Below are 27,987 nucleotides of genomic sequence, written 5' to 3' on the forward strand. Positions count from 1 at the left end.
TAATACTCAATCTGTGGTCACCTCTTTTTTCACCTTTTTTTCCAGGATAGTGTCTAATCTCTAGCCATTATTGAACAGACTACTTTTTCCTGAAATAAGTCTACAAAAGAATAAACTTACTTTTTGAAAAAATATTCCCTAACAGCACTGAGTAGCAAAAATATAATTAGCAAGTTTTACAAAAGGAACAGAAAGCAAAAAAAACAATGACTTTTTTCCGTGCCAAGTTACCTCTGCATAATCTAACTCTCTCTGGACTTCTAACAGAAGCAGGAAATTAAAACTGCCTACTGCTCATACTTCAAAATGAGACATTCCTCCCACAAAACAATTTATTTTACCTCTGCTCCAAACAACTCGCAAAGCCCAGCTTACCCTGAAGGCAGCTGATGGCTTATTACCCTTGCCAATGTGCTCCTTCTTGGATCACAAGATTCAGATTCAAACATTTTTTGAATGCCTACTGTGTGCCAGCCACTGTGCAAGCCCTTTTCACATGCTACTTCATGAGTGAATCATCTCTTAGAGAGCTTCAAAATTTGATCCAACAGTCAGTTTTAAGTCTTCTTAACATTACTAATTCCAACAATTCTCCATCACCAACAAATCTACTCCTGAAAAGCTGCTGTTACTATGAGGAATGACTCGACTTGTGAAATCTTTTTTTTTTTTTTTTTTTTGGTCTTTTTAAGGCTGGGCCCCAGGCTACAGGTTGAATCAGAGCTGCAGCTGCCAACCTATGCCACAGCCACAGCAACATGGGATCTGAGCCACTTCTGGGACATAAATCACAGTTTACTGCAACCCCAGATCCCCAACCCACAGAGCAAGGCCAGGGATCAAAACCTCATCCTCATAGATACTAGTGAGATTCCATTACTGCTGAGATACAATGGGAACTCCAGTTCTGACATCACCTATTCTTAAAGCACATCACTTCCTTAATGGAAACTTCAATTAAATAGAGCTGAGGGGAGTTCCCATTGTGGCGCAGTGGTTAACGAATCCGACTAGGAACCATGAGGTTGCGGGTTCAGTCCCTGCCCTTGCTCAGTGGGTTAACGATCCGGCATTGCCGTGAGCTGTGGTGTAGGTTGCAGACGCGGCTCGGATCCCGCGTTGCTGTGGCTCTGGCATAGGCCAGTGGCTACAGCTCCGATTCAACCCCTAGCCTGGGAACCTCCATATGCCATGGGAGCGGCCCAAAGAAATAGCAACAACAACAACAAAAAGACAAAAAATAAAATAAAATAAAATAAATAGAGCTGAGGGACCAGAAGGGAGAGCTCTCACATTCCATTAGGATAGGAGATCCCAACAGGAAGAAGACTCTTCTTTTCTGGCAAGGACTCAGCCAATGAAAAGCCATAGGCTCCTGTTTATTACTCTAGTCCTCTCTATTTCCTCTTCTTCTATAAAAGCATTCTCCTTCCCTTGCTGTAGGGGAATTGCATGTGGCTTGCCATGGTTGCAGACCTAGAAGTGTAATTCTCTGTCAATCCCAAGTAAACCCATCTTTGCTAGAGAAATATCTGACAGTCTGTTTTAGGTCAATATTTTGATGGCCCACAAGGGGACCAGAGAAGACCTCAAAGACTCTAGGGTTATGAGCAAATAGGTGTGGTACCCACAATTAAGCCCACTGTGCTCACTGCTTTTCTTGCCAACGCTGAGGTTTGAAGGTATGTCTTTCTCCTGGATCCAAGCTCTTACCCTCTTCGTGTTCAAAGGGCTCCAGGCTTTATTTGGGATCTATTTTAAGGTCTTGTTTTTTTGGTTAAGGCCTTGCTCTGTATGCAAGTACTTGTTTGGCATTTTAGTCTGATTTTGAGAAGACTGTTTCAACTAAAGCTGGTTGAGAAGTCATCCACCCATTCCTTCTGGAACAGGGACTGCTTTACTGAAATTGCTTCAGTTCAGTCATCAGCTGATCCTAATGGAATAGGGACTGTTCTCTGGAAACTGGTTGAAAAATCTTAGGCCTGGCTCCTCCAGGACCAAGCTGTTTCCTTAGAACTGGCTAACATAAACTTGCTGGCTGTTTGAGTTGCAAGTTGTTTGAATTGAGCTATTTGGACAATTTGAAAATTACTCTTTTACTCCACAGAAAGCCTTCTGAGAAATGGGATCCAATTATCCAAAAATTTTGATGGTGCTCCTCCTTATAGGGACTCCAGTTGATTTTATGTTTAAAAAACTTCCTCAGCTGCATTTTTAATTAAATGGACCAATCTGACCAAAAGCAATTTAGAAAACCAGTGGCCATTATGGAGAACATTTGAAATCCTTAAACTTAATTTCCTTAAAACTGAATTTGACTACAATGGCTCAAAAATTTTGAGAACTGAGTGGAATACTTATTTTAATTGGTATTCTGAGGCTTCCCAATGTCATCAGAGGACTGAAATTGCTTACCTGCAAAGTAAGATTTTAAGGTAAGATTTCTCCTGCCAAACTTTCTCTTTTGTCTGAAACACTCCCCATTCTCTTTTGGATATGTCAGAACGTATCCCTTTAAAATTAAACTTTCTGAGATTCAGAGGCTAAACCTTAAATTTAATATATTCTCTAGAGCAAAAATGAACTATGAGGTGTAGTCAAATATTTTCCCAAAGTAACTAAAGATCCTCAGAGATTTACAGTGTTTCAAAGTTATCCACCTGGTTTTTCTAATTGTATTACCTAGTTTATATACTTGCCAGTGAAGGCCAGACCCAGTATTGAATGAAAACTACTAACTGGGAAAATCCTGAAAGGTGTCTAGAATTACAAGAGGGGGACTAGTCCACTAACTCCTTAAATGATTAGGTTCAAATCACCAAAGCATTCAACATATGAATATAACACAGGTCATTTATCCACTCTCCCACTGATCAACATTTGTATTGTTTCCACTTTTTGGCTATAATGAATAAAGTTGCTATGAACATTTCCAATGAAAGCTTTTCGTGTACAATGTTTTCATTTCATTTCTTGTAGATAAACATCTGACAGTAAAACTGCTGAGTCATTGGGTAGATGCATATTTAACTTCATAAGAAACTACCAGTTTTCTAAAATCACTGTGCATCTTAGACCCCAACTAAAAATTTTAATTTTAGTTTTTTAATTAGCTATTCTTATAGGTGTGTACTGTCATGTCACTGTGGTTTTAATTTTCATGTGCCTAATAGTTAATAATGTGGAGTACTTTTTATACGTTGAGGCCATTTGTATTATCTTCTTTTGTGACATGTATGCTCAAGTGTTTTGCCAATTAAAAAAAACAAAAAATAGTTGCTTCTTTCTTATTACTGAGTTATCACGGTTCATTATATAGTGAACACTTAAGTTGCCTGTCCTGATATATGTGTTGCTAATATCTTCTCCCGTTCTGTGCCTTCTCTTTTCCTTTTCTGGATGGTGCTTGGAAATGAACACAAGTTTTAAATTTCAATTAATTTCAATTTATCAATTTTTTTCATGTTCTATGCTTTTTGTATCTTCCCTAAAAAAATTATTGTTTACCTTGAAGTGGTAAAGATATTAATCTATTTTTTCTCTAGTCACGTTAATATTTTAGTTCATATTTAAGTTCTTGATCCATCTCAAATACATTTGTGACATAAGGTAAGAATCTGAAGTTCTTTTTTAAAAAAATACTTATAGATAGTTGTTCTGGTACCATATGTTAAAAAGAGATGTTTATTTTCTTACTGAATGGTGGGGTGCTCTTCTCAGACATCATTTGCCATATAGGTGTTGGTCCCTTTCTGGACTCTACTCTGTTCCATGATCTATTTTTCAGGCTTTACATGAAAACTACACTGTCTTGATTAGCACTGCTTTATCAGAAGGGTCTTCTTCTTTTTTTTTGGGCGGGGGGCATACTCATGGCATGTGAAAGTTCCCAGGCCAAGGATGAAACCTGCATCACAGCAGTGACAATGCCAGGTCCTTAACCTAAGCCACCAGGAAACTCCTACAGGAAGTCAGTAAACTAAGTTCTTCCTCTTCTTTCCCAAGAGTCTTTTGGCTCTTCCTAATCCTATGCCTTTTCACACCAACTTTTAAATAATTCTGTCAATATTTATAAAACTGCTGGAATTTTGACTGGGATTGCATTAAATCTATATCCCAGTGGAAACAGCATTTAAATGATACTGAGTCTTCCAATTCATGATGATATATCTATTTATTTAGATCTTTGATTTCAACAGAAATATTTTATAGTTTTCATTGAAGTCTTATAATCTTTTATAAAATTTATCCCTCAGTATTTTATACTTTTTGATGTGATTATAAGCAATACTGTTTTGCTGATTTCATTTTCTAATTGTTCATTCCTAGTGTACAGAAATAGAATTGATTTTTTTTAGATTGGCTATATAACCTGTGACACAGCTCAAAGTTCTAGAAGTTTTCTTGGTAACTACTTGGGATTTCTCAAATATATCTGTCAATTCAACTGAATTTATTCTTTCCAACATTTATGAATTTTTTTTCTTTGCCTTATTTACAATGGCTAGAACATAAAATTTAAGTAACGAGGGTGGAAATTCTTACCTTGCTCCTAATATTAGTCTTCCACTTAAATCTTTATCAAACTGAGGAAGCTGCTTTCTATGATTAGTTTGTTGAACCCTTTCTCTACATTTATGGAAAAGATTCTATAGTTTTTACCCTTAATTCTGTTAGTGTGTTGAACTATATTGGTTGCTTTTTATTTCTTTTTTTACTATTTATTTATTTATTTATTTATTTATTTATTTATTTATTTATCTTTTTAGGGCTGTATCCACAGCATATGGAGGTTCCCAGGATAGGGGTCGAATTGGAACTATAGCCGCCGGCCACAGCATTGCAGGATCCGAGCCACATCTGTGACCTACACCACAGCTCATTACAACACCTGATCCTTAACCTATTGAGCGAGGTCAGGGATCGAACCTGCAACCTCGTGGTTCCTAGTCGGATTCGTTTCCACTATGCCACAATGGAAACTTTTTTACTTTTTAGAGTTGCACCCATTGCATATGGAGGTTTCCAGCTAGGGGTCGAGTTGGAACCCAAGAGCCGCCAGCCTATGTCACTGCAACAGCAATGGAGGATCCAAGCCCCGTCTGCAGCCTACACCTCAGCTCCCGGCAATGCCAGATCCTTAACGAGTGAGGCCAGGGATTGAATCTGAAAAACTTCATGGTTCCTAGTTGGATTAGTTTCCGCTGCGCCATGACGAGAACTCCCTACATTGGTTGATTTTAAACAATTAAGACAAATTTTCATTTCTGGTATTAACTACATGTGCTTTTTTTTTTTTTTTTTTTTTGTCTTTTTGCCATTTCTTGGGCCGCTCCAGCGGCATATGGAGGTTCCCAGGCTGGGGTCGAATCAGAGCTGTAGCCGCCAGCCTACGCCAGAGCCACAGCAACGCAAGATTCGAGCCACGTCTGCAACCTACACCACAGCTCACGCAATGCTGGATCGTTAACCCACTGAGCAAGGGCAGGGATCGAAAATGCAACCTCATGGTTCCTAGTCGGATTCGTTAACCACTGCGCCACGACGGGAACTCCTACATGTGCATTTTGAGTGTCACAGTGCTGTTAACCTTATAAAATAATCTGCAAAGTGGTCCCTTCATCTCCATTTTCTAAAACAGTTTGTGCAAGACTGGTATTATTTTTTCCTGTAAGCATTTGAAAGAATTCACCAATGAAACAATATGATCCCCAGTCTTTCTTTGTGAAAGTTTTGATATGAATTTACGTGCAATTATAGAAGTAGAGCTATTCAGACTTTCTGTTTTATCTGGTCCCTTTTTGGTAATTTTCAAGAAATTTGCTTATTTTACCTAAGTTGTCAAATTTATTCAATTAGGTTGCTCCCCAAACTTCCTTATTATTCTTTTTGTTGCTCTTATTGTTTTGGGTTTTTTGGAGGGCATGCCTATGGCATGTGGAAGTTTCTGGACCAGGGATCAAACCTGAGCCATAGCAATGACCTGAGCAGTGGCAATGCTGATCCTTAACCGCTAGGCTACCAGGGCACTCCTATTCTTTTAATACAGTATGGTTTACAGTGATAACTCTCTTCCATTTCAGATATTGTTAACTGGTGTTCTTTCTTTTCCTTCCTTCTTCGCCTTTGTTTTAATCAGTCTAGCTAGGAGTTATTAATTTTACAGGTCTTTCCAAATTTTGGCTTTGTTAGCTTTTTTTAATTATTTTTGTGATATTACACGGATTTCTGCTTTTATTTGTATTGCCTTCTCCCTTATACTTTTGTGATTCCTTTTCTAGCTTCATACGACAGAACCTCAGGTAATGCACTATAGACTTTTTTTGAATACAGGTGTTTAGAGCTATACATTTTTCCCAAGGCATTGCTTTAGCTGCACCAACACATTTCACTATATCTCATTACAATTTAGTTAGAAAAACTTCCTAAATTTCCTTCTAATTTTTTTTTCAAAACCTTAGGTTATATAGACATTGGCTGTTTCATTTCCAAATATTTGGTGTTTTTCTAGATATCTTAACTGACTTCTAATTTAATTTTTTTGTGGTCAGAAAAAATACTTTGTATCATTATAAACCTTTTCAATTTATTGACAATGATTTAAAGATTGGTACAGGGTTCAATCCTGTTGAGTATAACATGTACCCTTGAAAGGAATCTATATTCATCAGTTGTGGGGAATAGAATTTTGTTAAGTATCAATTAGGTCAAGGCAGTTTACATGGTTCATTTAGCTCTATGTCTTCACTAAGTTTCCATCTAGTTATTCTGTCAACTGCTAAGAGAGGTATTTAAATCTTCAGCTATGACTGTGAATTTATCACTCTCTTTAATCATACCAGTTTTTGCTTCACTTATTTTGATGCTGTTATTAGGTTTATACACATTTATTATTGTTTTATCTTCCTTATGTAGTGACTTATTATCATCAAATGTCTATATATAATAAGATTAATGAAAAAGGAAGATGGTAAGGAAGCAAATGGTATGGATAAATTTTTAAATAACTGTTAACTGAGTTTTTAAAGCTGTCATTTTTTTCAAGGGTATAATATTTTAACTCTAATGAAAATTAAATCTCTTCGGGAAAAAAAAAAGACCCTGACTCTTCCAGGTTTGAACATTTGGAGAAAAACTTACATAAACTACTTGAATAAATACTTGTTTAAGAGTATCAATGAGAAACTACTATAATCATAAAAGGATAGTTCACTTCATGGTGGCAGTTTTAAAGTATTATACCTACTGCTAATAAAGATGTTGGCTTCTATGCTCTGTGATCAGTCAAAAAAAAATTCAATTGCAGAATGATCTATCAATGTTTCCAGTAATACTGCTACACCAGTTTCCTTTTAATGGCTCATCCGTTACATGACTGCTGTGAAGGTAATATGAGGAGACTCATTTAGCAATATATTATTACATCATCTTAACATGAAGTCAGGCCCATCAGGCATTATTATATTAGCTTGAATTTTGCAGTATGTCAGCAGCATTTTATGTACATTAATAGCAGAGTTAATGTTCTTTGGGGGGGTTATTAAAGAAAAATGGTTTCAAAGTAGTTTTTGGGTGTAATTTTGTAGTCACTATTTATATTTCCTTCTATTATTGTATGGTTAAGATTGTCATGTTACTTGTGAATAGATAACACAAAATATTAACTGTTTCAGTGTATTTTTTCTTCTTCTGGCCTATTATAATAAGTACTATTTAGAATACAGGTTTTTCTTTGAGTGGGAGTGATACATCTTTTTAAACTCTTGAATTTCTTGAGTTTACTACTTAGGCCTCAAATCAGCTGGTGTGATACATGATAATTTCTCCTAGCAATTGCAGCAGTCAGAGCTAAGTAACAAAAATAAATAGCAAGCCATTTTTCCTTTCATAGTAAGGAATCCTTTTACTTATTTTAAGAGAGATCTCTGGTCTTCTATGATGCTATTTATCCTTGCTGCAGTATAATCTTCTCTCCTCTGTGTTGAATTTTGGGCTTCCTCTTTGGAGCTCATGCATTGCTTCTGTGAATTTTTTAAAAACAAATCTTTCTTTGGAGTTCCCATCGTGGCGCAGCGGAAACAAATCTGACTAGGAACCATGAGGTTGCGGTTTGATCCCTACCCTTGCTCAGTGGGTTAAGGATCCAGCGTTGCCAGAGCTGTCGTGTAGGTCGCAGACACGGCTCGGATCTGGCATTGCAGTGGCTGTGACGAGAGCCACTGGCTACAGCTCTAATTAGTTTCCTAGCCTCCGGTGCAGCCCTTAAAAGACAAAAAGACAACCCCCCCCCAAAAAAAAAACTCCACAAATCTTTCTCTCATTTGAATACTTATAAATCTTGGTATAGCAATATTGTTATTTTATATTTCATAGTCTCCTAACCTTATTCTCTTTTGCATAGGCCTGCTGGATCTCTCTAGCATGTGATAAACAATTTTTAAACTGTGATCTTACATAGTTTCTACTTCTTTTTTCTTTTTATGGCCACATCTGAGGCACATGCAAATTCCCAGACTAGGGGTTGTGTTGGTGCTACAGCTGAGGCCTATGCCACAGCTATGGCAACACCAAATCTAAGACGCATCTATGATCTATACTGTAGCTTGCGTCAATGCTGGATCCTTAACCTACTGAGTGAGGCCAGAGACTCAACCCACATCCTCATGGAGACTGTGTCGGATCCTTAACATGCTAAGCCATGATGGGAACTCCAGTTTCTTCTTTTTCAATACTCCATATGTGCTTATATTTGGAGTATACAGAGCAATTGGGTATCTGAAAGCATAATTCTCAGTCCATGTGAATTAAAATCACCTGGGGCACTTGTTAGAATATAAATTCTCTAGTCCCTCCTCAACCAAACAAATCAAAATGGGAGGGAGGAGGGAGACAAGGGATTCTTACGCTACTGTATAATTATATCATAGTTAAAAACATCAAGCATTAACCATTTAGCTGGTTAACCACTTGCTAGACATACAGTCTTGAGCAAATTACTGAATACTTCTGGAGAACACTCATTTTCTAACCTACAAAATGGGTGTTGCTAGAAGGATTAAATGTGATCATGTTTAATTCAATGTCTGGCTTAGTGTTCAGTAAATCATAGCAAATGTTATTATACTGCTATGCATCTAGGTTTAAAATAAATGTTTTTGATATGAGACTTAAATCTGGCTAAATATTAATCCTTGACAAAAACTGTGAGGATTCATCTTTTCAAAATTGGAGAATTATATAAACAGAGCTTACCACTGCTTCTAACTAAATAGCAGTACTCTTACTAAGGGAGTATAATAAATGTAGGTGAATATAAACATTAAGAATAATTTAATAGCTGTAGGTGTAGTTTCAAAGAGCTTACAATAGCTTTTTTCTCAAGTTTAGCAGTACTGTTAACATTAGAGCAGTGGTACTCAATCTTTTTGGTCTCTTAAGAATGATATTAATGGAGTTCTTCCATGGCACAGTGGGTTAAGGATCTGGATTTGTCACCTCAGTGGCTCAGGTTGCTGCTGTAGCTCAGGTTGTTCCTCTGGCCTAGGAACTTCTGTATGTCATAGGCGTGGTCAATTTTTTTTTTAAATTTAGAATATTTTTTGGAGGTATATGAATTAAAAACATTTCAAAATGCGCATCTATTTTGTAAATCCTTTCACAAGTGCATGCAGTTTAGCTTTCAGAGACTTACAAACTATGTGGTGAAAAACTGCTAATTCTATTTTTCAAATGAGGAAATCATTGTAAAGATGGGATTCAAGGTTAAATGACTTATCTTACGACCATAGGTCAGTAAACTTAGACATGGGATTTGAACCTAGGTCTTCTGACTCTGAGAGGCACAATTATGGGATAGGTATTAAAAGAAGTATTATTGTTAATATGACAGTTAAATGCACATGTCTAAAGTTAGGGTAGGTCTCACGAAAGGTATGCAGACAGCAGAAAATTAATTTAATATAGTCTCCTTTTCCTCTGTATGCTTTTTGTTTTGATTCTGATGGGAATCTGCAGGTGAAAGAACTGCAGGATTCTCAATGTACAGATATGGGAAAGAAGCAGAGAAAGTAGTCACCAGTAGAAATGCAACATGCTAATAATAATAAGTAAGGAATACAGAAGAGTTGAAAGAAACTTTCCAAGTCAAAGAACCATAAGAAGCTCAAAAAATTGTTTGGATATAGATCTGTATGCAGCTCTTTGAAAGGAAGTGCCCTCAGCAGGAAATTCCTTTTGTCTTATCACGTTGGCAAAGCTATACTGTAACTAACCTTAAATCAGGTACCCCTGTGCTCTATTTATCTTTGGTCCAAGCACACTTTTCAAATTTTTTGATCACGCAATACCTTGCCTAACCTACTGGTGCTTTCTAGAGATCAAAGAAGAAATGAAGAATAAGTAAGTAATTGATGATCAGACCTCTCCCCTAACTTACCCTTCTGCAATCTCACGAACAAAGTGTGTGAACAAACGGTGTGAACAAGATAGCATCTAAATAAAGATGATAAGAAGCCAACAAGCCTGATACAGTGGGGGATGGCAACGACTCAGAAACTCTATTGCAACGACTGAGATGACTTTGCTCTCTTTCCCTTCAAATACTGTCATGGCCAAGTAGAACCTTTAGAGTTGGTGTGGGCGTACACGAGTCTGCCTTCTCCCAAGACTGCCCATTTTTTAATTAAAAGTAACTTTCCTTTCTACCAACACCTGCCCCTTGGATAGTGATTTTCAAGTGGCAAGCAGCTGGGCCAGAGTTTGGTACAGATTAAAATGAAAATACTTCCAACGTTGGTAAGCTTAACATAGGATAGTCAAGTCACAGAGAGCAATTTTTTATGTTCTTTATATACTATATCAGCAACTGTTCTTTTTATTCTTTAATTAATTATTTTTAATGGCTGCATCAGCAGCATATAGAAATTCCCAAGCCAGGGACTGAATCTGAGCCACAGCTTTGGCCTACCTACAGCACAGCTAACCCACTGTGCTGGACCAGGGGTTGAACCTGCACCTCTGCAGCAACCCAAGCCACTAGAGTTGTATGCTTACCTCACTGCATCACAGTGGGAACATCAACACTGTTTTTTGTTTGTTTGTTTTGTTTTTTTAAATGAAGAAATAAATAAAACCCTTTTTCAGAAATAAGCATTTTGGAAGAGGGTAAGAAGATAGAACTACTTTACCTCCAGTTATGAAATTCTTTGGTGATAGAAAAAGACTCATGAATTGTGGAAGGGAAACTATTTTAAGCAGAGGAGCAGAAGAAAAAAATTATGCTTAATTACTAAAAACCACATTTAGTCACAAGTTAAATGCACAAGTAATGGTGAAACATATTGGATAAATTTCTACCTCCTCTCTTAAATTTTTAACATGTAAATAAAGATACTACCTCATTGTTTCTGTATTTATTAAACTTACCTGACAGCCTGGTAATCCAGTATCTCTGCTGTACAGGGAAAATGAGCCTCTCTCTGATGTTTTTCCTATAAGACAAAGAAAAAAATCTTTATACAAAAATCCTCATTTACTGACACAATCAATTCAACTTCTAGACCATTACTATCATTTCCAGTCATGTGAAACAATGAAAAAATATTCAAAAGAATGGACAATATATAGCCAACAGTATGATCCACATACCCACAAGTGAGAACAATGTTTTCCCATGTTTGCTTCAGACTGAACACTTTCTCCTGTTTCCTTCTCCTCAGAAATTAAAACAATATAGATAGAGCTCACATCTCACCCCAGACTCCAAGGTAACCACTGTCATAAAACTGATATATGATTCCCATGTATATTTTGAATCTTTTAGTATATATTCACGTACTCAAACAATATACATTTACTATTTGTGTTTAATAAATTTAAACAGATGGAATTACATGGTATATATCCTGAGATATAATGTTAAAAACAGACACCTGGTTCATTCATCTTTAATGCTATAAAATGTCCCATTAAACAAATAAAACCACAGTTGATTTATTCTTTGAAAAACAGATTGTTTATACCTTTTTTTTGTTATCATGAAGAATGCTTAAGCAAACATCCTTGTACATGTCTTGCACACACATAAGCATTTCTCCAGGATACTGCTGGATTAAAGGATGCAAACTTGCAACTTCGTAAGAATTACCTTTCTCTGAAATTGTCATGCCAACTTATACTATTCCCAGAAATGCAGAAGAATTCTTGGGATTATACTTGCAGTTGAAAAGCTGGATGGTCAAGTGACAGGAATGGTACAGGCCAGCAGATGGCCTGCAGTGTTAACAAGTGACAGCAGTAATCTTATTCATTTGCTTTTCAATATACTGGAGTTTAAGTATGTTCAGGAAAGTGAATTTTCAAATATTACATAGTTTTTAACTAAATATTCCCTCACAAATAGACATGATGCTTGAAAAGATTTCTGTAGGGATCACAGGTTTTTTTTTTTTTTTTTTTTTGGTCTTTTTGCCTTTTCTAGGGTTGCTCCCACGGCATATGGAGGTTCCCAGGCTAGGGGTCTAACTGGAGCTGTAGCCACCGGCCTACACCAGAACCACAGCAACACGGGATCTGAGCCACGTCTGCAACCTACACCAGAGCTCATGGCAACGCTGGATCGTTAACCCACTGAGCAAGGCCAGGGATTGAACCTGCAACCTCATGGCTCCTAGTCGGATTCATTAACCACTGTGCCACGAGGGGAACTCCCAGTTTGATGTTAATATCAAAGATGGTGATATGCTGCAGGGATGGCCCTGAAAAGTAAAAAAACCAAAACCAAAACCAAAAAATATTCTGGAGTTCCCATTGTGGCTCAGCAAGTTGCCAACCCGACTAGCATCACTGAGGATGCAGGTTTGATTTCTGGCCTTGCTCACTGGGCTGGAGATCTGGTGTTGCAGTGAGCTGTGACCTAAGTCGCAGAGGTGGCTTGATCTAGTTGCAGATGTGGCTTGGATCTGGTGTTGCTGTGGCTGTGGTGTAGGCTGGCAGCTGCAGCTCCAATTCAATGCCTAGCCTGGGAACTTTCATATGCCCTGAAAAGCGAAAACAAAACAAAACAAAAAGATGGAGATAGAAATAAAGTGATAATGGCAGAGCTAATTCTTTTTTTCCATTTCAAGGTAAAAAGAATAACAATATAATTAAATCTGACAAGGTACCCAAAATCCTTAAAATTACTGAGGCTATATGAACTTCACCATGACTGTATAATATACATATTGAGCTATTAGTTTGTGATTATATAAACATGTATAGTTTATTAATTTAAAAAACTCCACACAGAGTTCCCTTTTGGTTCAGCGGGTTGGAGATCCAGTGTTGTCACTGCAGTGGCTGGGATCACAGGTTCGATCCCTGGCTGAGGGTGCAGCCAACAAAAAAACAACTATAAAATACAATTTAAAAATTGGTTAAAAAACAAACATCGACACTCACCTCCCCCCCAAAATCCATAAATGGATGAGATGCTCAAAACTGTTCACTGACATGGTGCATAATTTTTTAAAAACTCGGAGACAGATGTACTAATATTCAATCATTTGCAATGATGTATGCATACCACTGATATATCCAACTGGCCAACTAATATAGAAATCTTATTCAGAGTTCAACTAATGTACAACTCTGAATTTGGCATCTATGAATCTTTAGATACACAAAATAATTTCTGTAGTAACAAAGCTAGTTATTAGAAAAATACTTTAATAACTAGGGGTATCATTTCTGAGCCCATTAGGATATTAGAGCATATGTCTTAAGAAGCAATTATTTTTCCTTCCTTCTTTCCTGCCTGCCTGTCTGCCTCCCTCTCTCTATCTTTTTTGGCCACCCCCATGGCATAATCCAAACTGGAGCTGCAACCTATGCCACAGCTGCAGCAAAGCCAGATCCTTAACCCTCTGCACCTGGCCAGTTATGGAACCAGCACCTCCAGAGACAAACAGGATCATTAACCCACTCTGCCACAGAAGGAACTCCAAGAAGCACTTATTATCTATTACTGATGAAGTGCCTACTTCAGTGAAACAACGGCAATGCATGATTTATTTCATTTATTTATTTTTTGATGATATTTATTTTTTCTATTATAGTTGGTTTACAGTATTCTGTTAATTTCTACTATAAATCAAAGTGACCCAGTCATACCTATATATATATTCTTTTTCTCACATTATCCTCCATCATGTTCCACCGCTTTATGAGATATTAAAAATCATTCCCAGTACATGTCTTTAATGATAAGAAAGTGTTGCCTTTAAAAACAAAGCATGTCTCATACAAGTGGAAGGACAGAATGCAGAGATGACAATACCATAAAGTTAAAAAAAAAAAAAAAAAGAAACTAAACCAATGGCTTGTCATTCACCACAATATACTATTAACTTAATATTAGCTGGGTGCTAAGTCCTTTTTTTTTTTTGCTTTTTAGGGCTGCACCTGCAGTATATGGACGTTCCCAGGCTAGGGGTCGAATCAGAGCTACAGCTACTGGCCTATACCACAGTCACAGCAACGCAAGATCTGAGCCATGTCTGTGACCTACCCCACAGCTCACAGCAATGCAGGATCCATGACCCACTGAGTGAGGCCAGGGATAGAACCGCATCCTCATGGTTATTAGTCATGCTTGTTACCACTGAGCCACAATGGGAACTTCCCACTAAGTCCTTTTTACCTTGCAAGTTCTTCCGAAACATTATTTCAACCAACCACTAAACACTTAAAACCAACAACTGTTATACTCTCACTCAAATGTAACAGTAAGGAATCTTTTCTTTTTAACTGTTGAGGTGGGTAAGGGAACAAAGTAAGAGATCACTATTAGGCCTGTTCTTCTAATACGTACAGATATCAAATACAATCCTGATATCTGTGAGAAGGCTACTCATTAGATAGACTGTTTAAGAAAACTTACTTCCTGTGCCTATTACAATTTCTAAACTTCTTCCTTTCACTGAGGATATTCAAGCCAGAGAGAATGAAAATTCATTCATTTCATATAAGCAAAAACATTTCAAAGTAGTTTCTTCTGAAATGGAAGTTGATAGCCTGTTTTTTTTGTTGTTGTTATTTAAAAAAAAATTTTTTTTAATATTTTTATTTTTTCTAGGAGTTGCCGTTGTGGCACAGTGGAAATGAATCTGACTAGGAACTACAAGGTTGCGGGTTTGATCCCTAGCCTCACTCAGAGGGTTAAAGATCCTGTGTTGCTGTGGCTGTGGTGTAGGCTGGCAGCTATAGCTCTGATCTGACCCTAGTCTGGGAACCTCCATATGGTAAAAAAAAAAAAAAAAAGACAATTTTTTCACTGTCCAAGTTCACTGATTTTCCTTCCACTTTGGGAATCTCCCTAAGAGCCCCAACATCAGTAGAACAACATTATTATTATTAGAAGATATAGGTTTATGTACATATTTGTATATCAAGCCATCAAACATATAGTTCATAAATAAGTATTCTGTGGACAAAATTATTTTTAAGTAGCTGGACTTAAATAGTTTACATTAACCAGACGCAGTATTTTCTGACCCCAAAATGAGACATGCTCAAGAAATGACAAATTATTTTTGTCTAATATGGATAGGGTTTAAAACAACTGTTCAAGACACATAAAATTACTGATTCAAGAAATTATTTTACCCAGTTGTTTGTGTAAAATGAATAAACTATTAGGGGCGGTCATTACTCTAACAAATTTCCTTGGAATTAAAAAAAAAAAAATTCTCTGTCATCATGTTCCCTAGCAATAATGTACATGTGGGAACGTAAGTTACAACTCTCCATTGCTTGCTTAAGCTCCAAAAATATAAACTAATGTTAATATTAGTCTATAGAGTCTTCAAAAGATCATTTTAACTCTATTCTTTTGGCATAGGACACAATCAGCAGTCAAGTTGAGGCTGAGGATGGACAGGCACAGTTTTGCATTCCTATTCCTCTCCAACCCAATCACAAACTTTTAAGAGTTGACTAGATAGAAGAATCTGTATTTGATAAATTCCATCAAACATTTATGGGTTAGTCACTCTGACAGATGGTGGGGTTATGAGATGAAGATTCAAGGCTGTGCCCTTAACAGTTTTCAACAAGTAAAAAAGCTTACAGCCTACTTGGATGAAAAACAGGTTCCACAATTAAGGTCAGGTGTCTTAAGGTCCAGCTCCAAATTGCACAGTGGGTAGATCTAGAGGAGAGGACAGAGAATTATCTGGGCCTGATGAAATCCATACTACTGAACAAGGAAGGGGACCCCTATTCAAACCTGAGTGGGGAAATAGGCATCTTCTGATCATACTAAAGGTGGAGATGAAACTACCCACCATTCCACAGAAGAAGGGTCCTTTGCGTAGATGGCCCAAGTGAGAACAATATGGCCTTCTGGGCAAGTGATTTTACAACAAAAGTGGTCTGGGAGATAAACTATACTCTGCCCTATTACATAGTTTAAGAACTGTCAAACTGGTTTTCATTCAGACTCAGATCATGTAATCCCAAGGCTGTGAGAACAATTAGCCTCAAAGATAAAAGGGATATGCACTGATTGGGACAAGCTGATCAAACACTTGAGTAAACTCTAAGGTCAGAGTTGAACACTCTTCCTCTGCCCAAGGGCTAAAGAATGAGAATCAAGATAGTCTTGGGAGTATCTAGTGTGGTAAGAACCAAATATAAAGTAGATCCTATCTTTCTTCTTATAGAGAGATAGCTCACTGATTTTTTTCCCCCAAAGCAATTAAATGCCCCCTTTCCAATGGGTAGAAAGGTAAGGGCTGAAAACACAAAATGACAAATCAAAAGGAAATATAAGAAGACACAAAATGGAGTTTCCATCATGGTGCAGCAGAAACGAATCTGATTAGAATCCATGAGGAAGCAGGTTTGATCCCTGGCCTTGTTCAGTGGGTTAAGGATCCAGCATTGCTGTGAGCTATGGTGTAGGTCACAGAGGAGGCTCAGATCCTGCATTGCTGTGGCTGTGGTGTAGGCGAGCAGCTACAGCTCCGATTTGCCCCCAGCCCGGGAACTTCCATATGCTGCGGGTAAGGCCCTAAAAGGCAAAAAAAAAAAAAAAAAAAAAGGACGCAAAATAAGAAAAACATGGAAACCTACCTTCCTCTTAAACTCTATTTGAATTTTATCACTCCATTAAGTACAGTCAAGAATTTACTGGCTTTTTTAACCAATAATGGTCATACTACCATTTGTATTGGGCACAAATTAGACATTTAAAAAAATTTGAACCACTGTTAAACCAAGTCATCTTATCGCATACTTAAATGATTTTTCTAAAATCAGGATATCATTTCCTTAAAAAAAATATTTTCAATTTCACTGGATTTATCATATTACCATAATCTATTTGAATTTATGTTAAATACTTGAAAGCCCCAGTAAAGAGGGGGCAGGAAGAACATTAAGACAAATTTCTAATGCTTCTTTTTTTTTTTTTTTTTTTTTTTTTTTTTGTCTTTTTGTCTGTTGTTGTTGTTGTTGCTGTTGTTGCTATTTCTTGGGCCGCTCCCGCGGCATATGGAGGTTCCCAGGCTAGGGGTTGAATCAGAGCTGTAGCCACCGGCCTACGCCGCGTCTGCGACCTACACCACAGCTCACGGCAACGCCGGATCGTTAACCCACTGAGCAAGGGCAGGGACCGAACCCGCGACCTCATGGTTCCTAGTCGGATTCGTTAACCACTGTGCCACGACGGGAACTCCTCTAATGCTTCTTCCACCTCAAAAAACTGAAAGCATGCCCACTTCCAGAGGAGTGGAGGAAAGAGTTGAAATGACAGGAGTCCTCTTGGCAGGTCATATAAGTTGGTGGAATGTGCCACACTCAATTTTGGGAACCCTGGTTTTAAGGGTTCAAATTTTGAGCAGGGTAAAAGTAAACCCCAATTTTAGAAACTCCTTGAAGTGCAGGTGAATTAAAGAACCTCTACATCATTCTTGAGTAATCAGAAACACCACATAAGGCATTCCCCAGGATCAAAGACTCATCTTCCAATGAGACTTCAGAGGTTACTTACTCCATCTCCCATTCAGAGCAGTACTACATTGAACATGAAGACTCCACCATAAAAAGGTCCACTGACGGTTGCTTTCTACTTGGTATCACCCACATTTTAAGAGTAACACTAAAAAGCCAAAGTGTAGGGATGGTGAGGGAAAACTCCCAGAAAACAGAACTTCCAATAGTAAAATAACTCTTCCAAATGTTCTTATTAGCAAAGAGATTTATGAAAAGATTAACTCTTTCCTTGCAAAGTTATTTGCTAATGCAGTGGGAAGACTTAATAGACACTTATAGCAGTCAAGTTACTACTGGTGAATCACAATGAGTTTATGTTTATTGGGCATTCAGGTCCTTTACAGTTAAATGGCCATTCAAGTTTTTTGTTCACTTTTTTTCTACTGGATTATTTGTCATTTGCTTTCTGATTTGTCAGAGTCCACGTATTTTTGATATAAAACCTTTCATTGTATCTACATAATATTTTATGTAGTTTGCCTTTTCACTCTCTTAATGGTATCTTTCGATAAACAGAAATTCTTCGTTTTACACATTCCAAGTCCAGTTTTCCCTTTATGGTTAATGTTCTTTGGTATGTGTACTATTTAAGAAGTCCCCACCTCTTCCAAGGTTACAAATCTATTTTTCTATGTTTTCTTCTAAAAGCTTAATCTTTCACACAAATTTGAATTTGGTTTTTGTGCCTGTTGGCAGAGGGTCAAGGTACAAGTTTTTTCCTTTGGGATATCCAACAGACCTCAGTACTGTTTACTGAAAAGATGACCCACATTTTAAAAGTATCACTGTGACTGCAGTGTGGAGAATAAACTATGAGGGAACAAATGTGAAAGCAGGAAGACCAATGAGAAGATTACTGAAATAATCCAAATGACAGCTAAAGGTGGCTTTAATTCTTCTGACCCACGGAAGTAGGTACTAATAAATTCCGATTTCACTAACAAGGAAAAATAACTTGCCAAGGTCACAGAATAAGAAGATAAAAGCACTGGAATACAGGGTTATCTGACACCAAATTCCTAACAACATACTATACTTCACTATTTTCCTGTGGTGGCTTAGGATATAATTCCTATATTCTGATCATATATGTAGACATTTGATGGATCCCAAATAGAACACAAGATTTTTTTTTTCCTGATTTCAGCCCTCCAAGCAGCCTCTACTAATCAACTGATTTAGCACAGGATGTGAAAAGTTTTCCTGCTGAAAAGAGGGACTGATGACAAATCATCCCAAGAATGACTGGCAATAAAGCACAACTACTCCAAAGGGTGCCTCTGGATAGAATGAGAATATGGGCAGTTATGCCAGTTTCACTTACAGGTAATTGCTATTCTTTTCGGTTCTTACAAAGGGCACATGATGATGTTATGCTTGCTTCAGTGTCTGTTAGAAAAGTATTTATTCGGATCACATCTTTCTGGGCCTCAGTTTCCTAATCTAAGCAGTGATTGATTTGTGTGTATATGTTAAAAGCAATTAAAAAAAATAACTGCTGTGCCGGCCATGAGAGCACACCTTGCAGAATTCCTGCTGTGGGGAATGTAACTGACTCTCTGAGGTCAATTTCTTTGAGGAATTGCTCCAGCTGCCCTGCTCTGAAACCCATGACTGCTTTTGCACTGAAGCTCCCTTGCTTCTGACACACCTGACAGGGTATGCTGGGGAACCCAGAGCACACCCCTTCATGGGAGACATGGCATTACTCTGTTGACCAACTTTGGCTCATGAACTCCCCAGATGCTTTGCTGAACCTCCCTTGGAGTACACAGCAGTGTAGGACTCTTCCACTTTCTCTTATTCACTCTCAAAGTCTTAAGGTTGCTAGGGGAAACTGCTGACTATTACATGTGTGCAAGGCACTGGGAAAGGTAGTTTACTTACACGCTGGTAGTACTGCTAGTTACATTTTTCATCCTACTAGACAGTCTGTTAATACCAAGGAGTGACTGAAGGAAGCTGTGAGACAGGACAGTAAATTTTGAAGATCTCCTGTAAAGATCTTAATTTGCTGGCTGGAGAACCTGCCCTATAATACTCTCTTAATTATATGTGCTGTTTTCCTACCAATGAAAAATAATGTTTTTATGAGGAAATGAACAGAGAAAAAGACATTAATGAAGATGTAGCTGGCTCAGCATTTATTTCTGCAGTAGTCCACTAAATACCTGAAAATTTCCAGCAAAGTTTAGTATTTTCAATGAATAGAAACTACTCAAGAAGTAATTGCTGACTTCATGAGTAAAAGCACAAATGAGAACAAATCGTTTCCCCATTTTTCTGAAAGTCAATACTATTTCAATGTTCATTTAAGCATACTGACTAACATTCAAATTCAAATTCACCATCTATTAAATAAAAAAATTCCATCACTGTATTTTAAAATGGGCAGCATTAGGAGTTTCCTTGTGGCAGAGTGGGTTAAGGATCTGGTGGTGTCACTGCAGTGGCTCAGGTAGCTGCTGTGGCACAGGCTCAATCCCTGGCCTGGAAACTTCCACATACTGTGGGCGTGGCCAAAGAAGGGGCAGCATTATACATTTTCTAAAAAAATAAAGGCTTAACCTAGAGAAAGAATTCCTGGATGTTTCAAAAATTACCTAGATCAACGTAACTATATTCCAAAATGAAGTATTTCAATATATAAATCATGACAACTTTTCCATATTTAATTTTCAGGTAAACCATATGAAATCCTTATATAGGCAAATATTTGGGCACAAATCTATATTTGATCAGAGTTATATGAGCAGAATATCCTCCACTCCTTTGGGTATCTTTGAAAACTCATGAATTACCTAATTTCTTTACTTATGGAGAAGCTTTTCCTCCCCTTTTGTGGTTGAATATTAACAAATGTTACATACATTTTGAATGTAACTACTTGGAGAAACAAAATACTATACTACAAAGTGGGGAAATTTGTAATACACTGGGTATATCTAAGCCGAAACTTAGGAATTCTCATTACTGGCTTCATGTCTTGGCTCTTGCCACTCTCACTGAATGAGCTGGGCACATTACAAGTCACATAACATCAATGTTCCCACTCACTCTTTTAGAAAAACCACCTCAATAACATGTACCTCACAGAGACTTGCACAGTTTAATTAATGCTTATAAAGTAGTTGGAAATTCTTGTCTGAAAGAACCTAGGACCATGCTATCAGAATTAGAGACTTTATTTTGGTAGCAACCTGTTCAAACTTACAGATTTTTTTTTTTTAAAAGGGCAGGAAAGAGAGAGGGTTTTTAACATAAATGCTTGCCTATTTTCTCCATAACAATTTGTTTAAGTATTATTGGCTAACATTTGTGCCAAGCACGCTGCTGGCTACATTGAAGACGTTTAAAAATCTAGTGCCAACAAGCACAGCTGCTGGACTCTCTATGCCCTCCTCTTGTTCACTCTGTGCCAAATTACTCAAACAGCTATGAATGATGAGGCAGTGGCCTAGGAAAATGCCAAGTGTGAGTAAGATTAGTGATAAACCAGAGGATCCCTACAAAAGTCAGTGATTAGCAAGTTCCCAGTTGTAATCACTTTTCTAACCCAGCCTTTATCTCATCACTTACTCCATCTTAACTCTGCACCAACTTCCTGTGACCAGCTCAGAAGTGTAAGCATCTTCCCAATCAATAATTCCTGCAGAATTGCTAAGGCGCCAATAAAGGATCTCATTATATTTGATAAGAGCATACAGTCAGAACTGGGCAATCTGAATAGGCTTTAGAAATGACTTCTTGAGACTAGAACCCGAGATGAAATCGTCCAGGATGCAGCAACCCTTCCCCATGTTATCCATTCCTTCTCCCAAAATCAAATTCACAAGTTAAATATAAACACACAGACAAAGATGAGAAGATTTATACAAAAACAGTGCCTTTCAGCCATCACAATGCACAGAGAGAATACTAAAAAGAGGATTCAATATGAGAGTCGAATAAGTAGATAGGTAGAAATTTGGGATGAATAAACAGAAGAGGTTAAGAAAATTCATTTAATCAATTTTCATCATTTATCAAAAAATGATGCCACATATAGAATGCATACCAAGATATTCATCATACGTAGCTCAAAACCTAAATACCAATTCTCTGAGACATTTTATTTAATAATTGCTTTTTGAAATTGTATCTGAAAACATTCACATCTACATTGCACTGCTGCTGTTCCTTAGATTCGGAATTTAATGTGTTTTCCCATTTAATATCTCCATGTCTCCCCAATCTTACATTGGTAAAACTTAGAAACAAAGACATTTCATTTTTACAGCAGTTCAACAGATTACAGAACTAGGAATTATCTCTTCATCTTTGGCTGCATTTCAGGAGAAAACATGGTGCATATGTATTCTCTAAAAATAATCAAGCAGGAGTTGCCGTCGTGGCGCAGTGGTTAACGAATCTGACTAGGAACCATGAAGTTGCGGGTTCGGTCCCTGCCCTTGCTCAGTGGGTTAACGATCCGGTGTTGCCGTGAGCTGTGGTGTAGGTTGCAGATGCGGCTCGGATCCTGTGTTGCTGTGGCTCTGGTGTAGGCCGGTGGCTACAGTTCTGATTGGACCCCTACCCTGGGAACCTCCATATGCCGGGGGAGCGGCCCAAGAAATAGCAAAAAGACAAAAATAAATAAATAAAAATAATCAAGCAACCTTTGTATCTTAATGTTTATTCCATGCTTAAACAAAAAAGGATTTAAAATAATTCCATTGTTCTTTATAACTTTTTAGCCAATTTTACTAAGCCAATCCTTTAACATCTCAATCCTGTCTACTCCCCTTACCCTAAAAATAAATAAATAAAAAAAGAAAAGAAAAGAAGGTCAAAGTCACATCACCAAAAAATTTGGCTGGAGGAATAAAGAATAGCATGTTTTCCAATTATCTTGGTAATCACACACTTAAATAATCTACTCCTCCTGACATACTGTGTCTGCTTTCATCAAATTCTTGTATGAATGCTCCTCTCAAATTTCGTGCATACTACAATGATAAACAGAACATTAAGCTCATTAACGTTAATTCTCATGATTTTCTCACATCTTTCTGTATTTTGGCTGTTTAATTTAAACCATGACCTTACTAGGCAAGGTCAGTGTTTGAGTCTGTTTTTTATGGCACCCAGGGACCAGAAGGCAGATGCCACTTGTTCAGGGAACACTGGTCTGGAATTCAAGATTTGTTTTGTTTGTATGCCAGGAACAGATCCTACTCCAAGGCTCTATCTATGGCATACAGCCACGTGGAGGCAGAAAGACAGTTTAAGAGAAATGTGCTCTAAAACAGCAGATAATAAACGATCGTTAATTAGCTAGTTTCTCTTGACAGCAAGAACTGGAATAGAAAACAAGAAACTAGTCAATGGAACTGCTATCATTCACCAACTATCTGGTCAGAAACAGGGTAGTGAAATGAAACACACATGGAAATGAGAGCAAGGAGGGTCTATTCCTGTCTCTGGATGAACTAGCAGTGACATGCATAAATCATTAAAGCTCCCCAGGCCTCAGTTTCTTTACCTGAAGAATGGGATAGAGTGGGACAAGTGTGAACTAGATTGATCTTTCTGTTTTAACAGCCTATGAAATTGACATACTCATCTATTTTGCTATGAATAAGGCACCCCCTTCTGACGGAAGGTAACTTTGGGCACTTCTGGTAATATGAGGAAGAAGACAAGCTGCTATAAAATGTAGGGACTTCTGGAATAATGATGATTTGCAGTTATAAAAATGAAGTATATGGAAAGTTCATCATACATTTGTTGAGCACATTTTGAATATGCTCGTGAATATGGTATGCTGAAATAAGAAAGTGAAGTTAATATACTCAAAATTATTAAGACTTCATTCTACTCAGATTAAGAAAAATTCTACATGACAATAAAATTTCTCGCTGGGGCTCAACACCCTATACTTATATAATGTAGGATGGTAAACACATTTTGTACATCATAGAAAATACACAGATACAAAGCAAATGAAAGGAGACTGTTCTATTTTCTTGAAACGAAAGATGAAAGTCCAAAAGAAAGCTTTAAAGCCCCTTTATGGTCTAATAAGTCTTTAATGAGGTTTTTGCTACAAGATAGGTACTATGAGGGTAGAATATGAGAAATTCAGTTTTTACTGAGTACCTACTGAGTACTGCAGTGTTCTGACATCCTACCTCTTAGTTTGAAAATAAGTAAAAGCTTGCCTCAATTTCTCAATGGGTTATAATCCAGAGTTCATTTGTGAGTCAAATAACTCAAAATTAGGTGTTTTGTTTTGTTTTGTTTTTAATTAGCAACTCATTATAAATGGCTCTACAAATCAATTTAGGTCACTCACAGTGTGTCTGTGTAAAATATCTGTTGAAGGGAGAAACAAAGAAAGTAAGAATAAAGAAAGAAAAGGAAAAAACATATAATAATAAAATTAAAAATGAAGAATGGAGAAGTGGTTAAGAAGAGAGATTCCGGATGCATTTTAACTGGGCTTAAATTTCCATTCCACTTCTTACTAACATTATTATATAACCACTCTACTCTGTCATTTAGTTGCCTCAACGCTGAAATGAGATAATAAGAATTTTATCTCACTGATTTTTTTGTGAGGATGAAATATATTAACATGAAAAGTACTTAGAATAGTGAAAAACACAGGATAAGGGCTAACTAAATATTTGTTATTGTTATTATTGTTGTTGTTGTTGGCGGCTGTGCCTGCAGCATGCATAAATTACCAGGCCAAGGACTAAACCTATGCCACAGCAATGACACAATCCACAGCAATGACAACACTGGATTCTCAACCACTAGGCCACTAGGGAACTCCAGCTACTATTTTAAAGTAAAATATATTCACTAGAAAATCCATGAATGTATATCCTGAATATCAGTGCTTGAAAAAAAAGTCTTGAGAAAAAGAAGGCAGATTCCAGGGAAATAATTTAAAGGTAACTTTTGGGTACTTTCAAAGGTTTTAAAATTCTTTATGCCTTTCATTTCATTAAATGTCATTAAAAGCTAATGGCGTCACCTTCTCTTAGCATTAATGAGCAGGTATTTAGCACAATTTGTACACTGGGCCATAAACAGTTAAGTTTCTGTTCACAACTGAAATAAAGACAAAGAAACCATGTAAGGCATGAATAAGGTGGTAAGAGATCTGAAGAGAAAGGAAAATGAAGAATAATCTAAAGTGAATTTTATCAAACTTGTAGACTCTGCAACGTAGAGGAAACAGGATAGACAGGCTTGGATGTAATCCTTGACACGTTTATTCCTTTTTTCCCAGGGATTGGGGAAAATGGTTATGGGAAGTTACCTTGGGTCTGATGATTCTAAGCCACTGGGTCAAGATAGCTTGAATGTTGTCTGAAGCTCATGGGAGGCAGAGGGGCAGATCATCCTTATTAGGTAAAAGGAGGAATTAGCATTTTTACATTGTTGAGGAGGTGTTACACAGTGTGTAAACAGATGTTGTGATGTTCACTATTTAAACACTTTCACCTAGGGAAGAACCTATTCTTAAAAATATGTGCAAAAAAATCACCACAAAAAATGGAATAAAAAAGTCAAAATCTTTTTTTCCCCCAATCTTTTTTCTCTCTGTGTGCTTTGACTAGTTACATTTACTGTGATTATTGATATGGTTGGAGTTAAATCTATCACTTTGTTAGATGTTCTTTATTTCTTTTTCTTGTTTTTGGATTAATTATTCCATTTAGCCTTTACTACTGGCATTTATTTTAGTGTTTACCCTCAATTTACAATATATATCTTTAATGAACAGGGTTTACTTTCAAGTAGTAATGTTAACAGCATAAGAATTTTATAAAAGTTTATTTCTAAAAGCCTCCCTCCCATCCTTTGGGTTATTGTTGTTACAGGTTTTACTGTTAAATATTTTATATATCCAAGAAAACAAAAAGACAACTTCCAGAATGGGAGAAAATAGTTTCAAATGATACAACCGACAAGGGCTTAATCTCTAGAATACATAAACAACTTATACAACCCAACAGCAAAAAAGCAATCAATCAATGGAAAAATGGGCAAAAGACCTGAATAGACATTTCTCCAAAGAAGATATACAGATGGCCAACAAACACATGAAAAATGCTCAACATCGCTGATTATAAGAGAAATGCAAATCAAAACTACCATGAGAGACCACCTCACACCAGTCAGGATGGCCATCATTAATAAATCCACAAATAACAAGTGCTGGAGGGGGTGTGGAGAAAAGGGAACCCTCCTGCACTGTTGGTGGGAATGTAAACTGCTACAGCCACCATGGAGAACAGTTTGGAGATACCTTAGAAATCTATACATAGAACTTCCATATGACCCCTCAATCCCACTCTTGGGCATCTATCCGGACAAAACTCTACTTAAAAGAGACACATGCACCCGCATGTTCATTGCAGCCCTATTCACAATAGCCAGGACATGGAAACAACCCAAATGTCCATCAACAGATGATTGGATTCGGAAGATGTGGTATATATACACAATGGAATACTACTAAGCCATCAAAAAGAATGACATAATGCCATTTGCAGCAACATGGATGGAACTAGAGAATCTCATACTGAGTGAAATAAGCCAGAAAGACAAAGACAAATACCATATGATATCACTCATAACTGGAATCTAATATCCAGCACAAATGAACATCTCCTCAGAAAAGAAAATCATGGACTTGGAGAAAAGACTTGTGGCTGCCTGATGGGAGGGGGAGGGAGTGGGAGGGATCGGGAGCTTGGGCTTATCAGACACAACTTAGAATAGATTTACAAGGAGATTCTGCTGAATAGCATTGAGAACTTTGTCTAGATACTCATGTTGCAACAGAACAAAAGGTGGGGAAAAAATGTAATTGTAATGTATACATGTAAGGATAACTTGATCCCCTTGCTGTAGAGTGGGAAAATAAAAAAATAAATAAAAAATAAATAAAATAAAATAAAAAAAATAAAAGAAAAAAATATTTTATATATCCCACACATGGTGTTACTATTTTTGCTTAGACCTACAATTATTTTATTGTGTAAATAGAAATAAAGAAACAAATGTCTTTTATATTTACTTTCATTTTCACCATTTCTGGAGCTCTTATTTCTTTGTATAGATCAAGGGGTTGGCATACTATATATAACCCATGAACCAAAGCTGACCCGCTTCCAGTTTTTGTAAGTAAAGCTTTTTTTTTTTTTTTTTTACTAGAACACAGCCATGCCTTTTTTGTTTATGTATCACCTATTGTTGCTTTTGTGCTAATGGCAGAATTGACTAGTTGTGACAGAGACTATCTGACCTATGAACTCTAAAACACACAATACCTGGCTGGCCCTCTGCAGAAAAATTTGCTGAGTCCTGCTGCAGGTCCATGCTTCTGCTTGAATGGTGGCACATTCCCTATGCCTAAAGAACTTTATTACTATAGCATAAATCTGCTGGAAATGGATTCTTTCAGCTTTTCATGTATCTGATAAAGTTTTTATCTTGTCCTCATTAAAAAAAAGAAACAACTTTTTCAATGGAGTATAATTCTGGGCTGAAAAGGTTTTTTATATTAATACTTTAGAGACATCACTCCACCATCTTCTTGCTTATTACTTTTTAAAATCTATGCTGAAATATACAAATGACAATGAAAAGTTGATCAAATCCTACAATCGAGGAATTAAAAAAAAAAATCCCTAAAAGTAACTTGATGAGACTGAGCAATATTAGAGAGCCCTTGGTAATCATCTGGTCCAATACTCCAATGGAACAGACAAAAAAAAAATTATGGCTCAAGTAAACAATTTGTCCAAAGCTTCTTAGTAATAGGGAAGTCTTTCACTTAGTATGACACTTTTTTTTGACCCAGTTATACATTTATACACATTCTTTTTTTTTCACATTATCCTTCATCATGTTCCATCACAAGTGATTAGACATAGTTCTCTGTGC

At 37.0% G+C, this 27,987-nt stretch overlaps 1 protein-coding gene across 7 annotated transcripts in view; it reads right to left on the minus strand.

The window, feature by feature from the left end:
* The window catches only part of TCF12 (transcription factor 12), a 374,065-nt gene that overhangs the window by 108,963 nt on the left and 237,115 nt on the right, over positions 1–27,987 (minus strand). For all 7 annotated transcript variants that reach the window (XM_021094696.1, XM_021094708.1, XM_021094732.1 and 4 more), the window contains one exon: positions 11,425–11,489. In XM_021094696.1, coding sequence (XP_020950355.1) covers positions 11,425–11,489 — 65 coding nt within the window. The remainder of the gene's footprint in view (positions 1–11,424; positions 11,490–27,987) is intronic.

The sequence above is a fragment of the Sus scrofa genome, chromosome 1 (genome assembly GCF_000003025.6).
Source record: "Sus scrofa isolate TJ Tabasco breed Duroc chromosome 1, Sscrofa11.1, whole genome shotgun sequence".
Taxonomy (NCBI): domain Eukaryota; kingdom Metazoa; phylum Chordata; class Mammalia; order Artiodactyla; family Suidae; genus Sus; species Sus scrofa.